Here is a 999-nt window from a genome sequence, read left to right as displayed (position 1 = left end):
TGGACACTTCACAGCAGTTTTTGAGGATTTGGTGTGTGCGTCAGCAAAATCGGTGTGTTCGTGAGCAAAACTGGTGTGACAAGAATCACGACTCACAATTGCAACACACCTTGGTAGTGACCCCGACCTCCCACGGCCATGGCAAGTCGGCCGTCCTCGTAGTATCATCATGTGGGGCACGACCTCACATTGCTCGACCGCCAACTGCCATGGCGATATAGCCTTGCCTTGTGATAGTGTCGCCATGGCCTGAACGGTCGGGCATGTCTGACTTGACAGTCCTAGAGGAGTCCTTCGAGATCAACAATGGTCATGGTAGTGCATTACATGGTACGTAGTCAGTACCTTGGTTGGCCTGGGCAAGCCATTATTCTGAAAATACTTTGTACTCAAATCACAACATACATAGCTGCAGAAGTACCGGGTTTGTTTAACCAGGGGTGGTAAAAATCGGGTGTTAGGTATTAATAATTTAAACCCGATTCCCGACTATAAAAACCATGGTTTTATTCACGAGCATGCGACAGTGCTTACAGAGGGCCGATTTGTGCTGGTGCGGGTTAACGTCGTCGGTGTAGAAACTCCATAGTTCACTGCCTTGCCGACCACGTTTTTGCCCTCCTGAAGCAGCATCGGCATTGCCATTGCCGTTCAATGGATCACCGCCTGCGTTGGACCTTGGATCTGCGTTGACATTGCTGTCGTCGGCGATGTTGCTTTCGATGTCGATGGCGATGGCCTCCTCCAGCACAATGATGTCGGGCATGATGACAAGTGCAATGGAAACTGCCAATTGCCCACCTCTCAACCAGGAGCGCAGTTCGCATCCTATTAAAACCGATATTCCGAAAAAACCCGATTTTGTTCGACCTCATAAAATCGGGTTTTATATTATAACCTGAAAGGGTATTTCTCAAGATCGTCCACCGAGTGGAAATATTTCTCACGATCGTCCAAGTTGACTGTTCGTGTTGTATTTTTATTCCAAATCGTCCACCG

General features: G+C 48.4%; 1 protein-coding gene across 1 annotated transcript; it reads right to left on the bottom strand.

Moving 5' to 3' along the window:
* Positions 1–472: 472 nt before the first annotated feature.
* H310_09508 (hypothetical protein) lies at positions 473–766 on the bottom strand (the record flags this gene model as incomplete). Its single annotated transcript, XM_008875599.1, has 2 exons — positions 473–489; positions 535–766. 2 exons carry the CDS (start codon positions 764–766, stop codon positions 473–475), a joined length of 249 nt encoding a protein of 82 aa, XP_008873821.1.
* Between the last annotated feature and the right edge of the window lie 233 nt (positions 767–999).

Source organism: Aphanomyces invadans, assembly GCF_000520115.1.
Source record: "Aphanomyces invadans strain NJM9701 unplaced genomic scaffold supercont1.21, whole genome shotgun sequence".
NCBI lineage: Eukaryota > Oomycota > Saprolegniomycetes > Saprolegniales > Verrucalvaceae > Aphanomyces > Aphanomyces invadans.
Note: the sequence above shows the minus strand (reverse complement) of the source record. Positions and strands in the feature narration are given on the sequence as shown.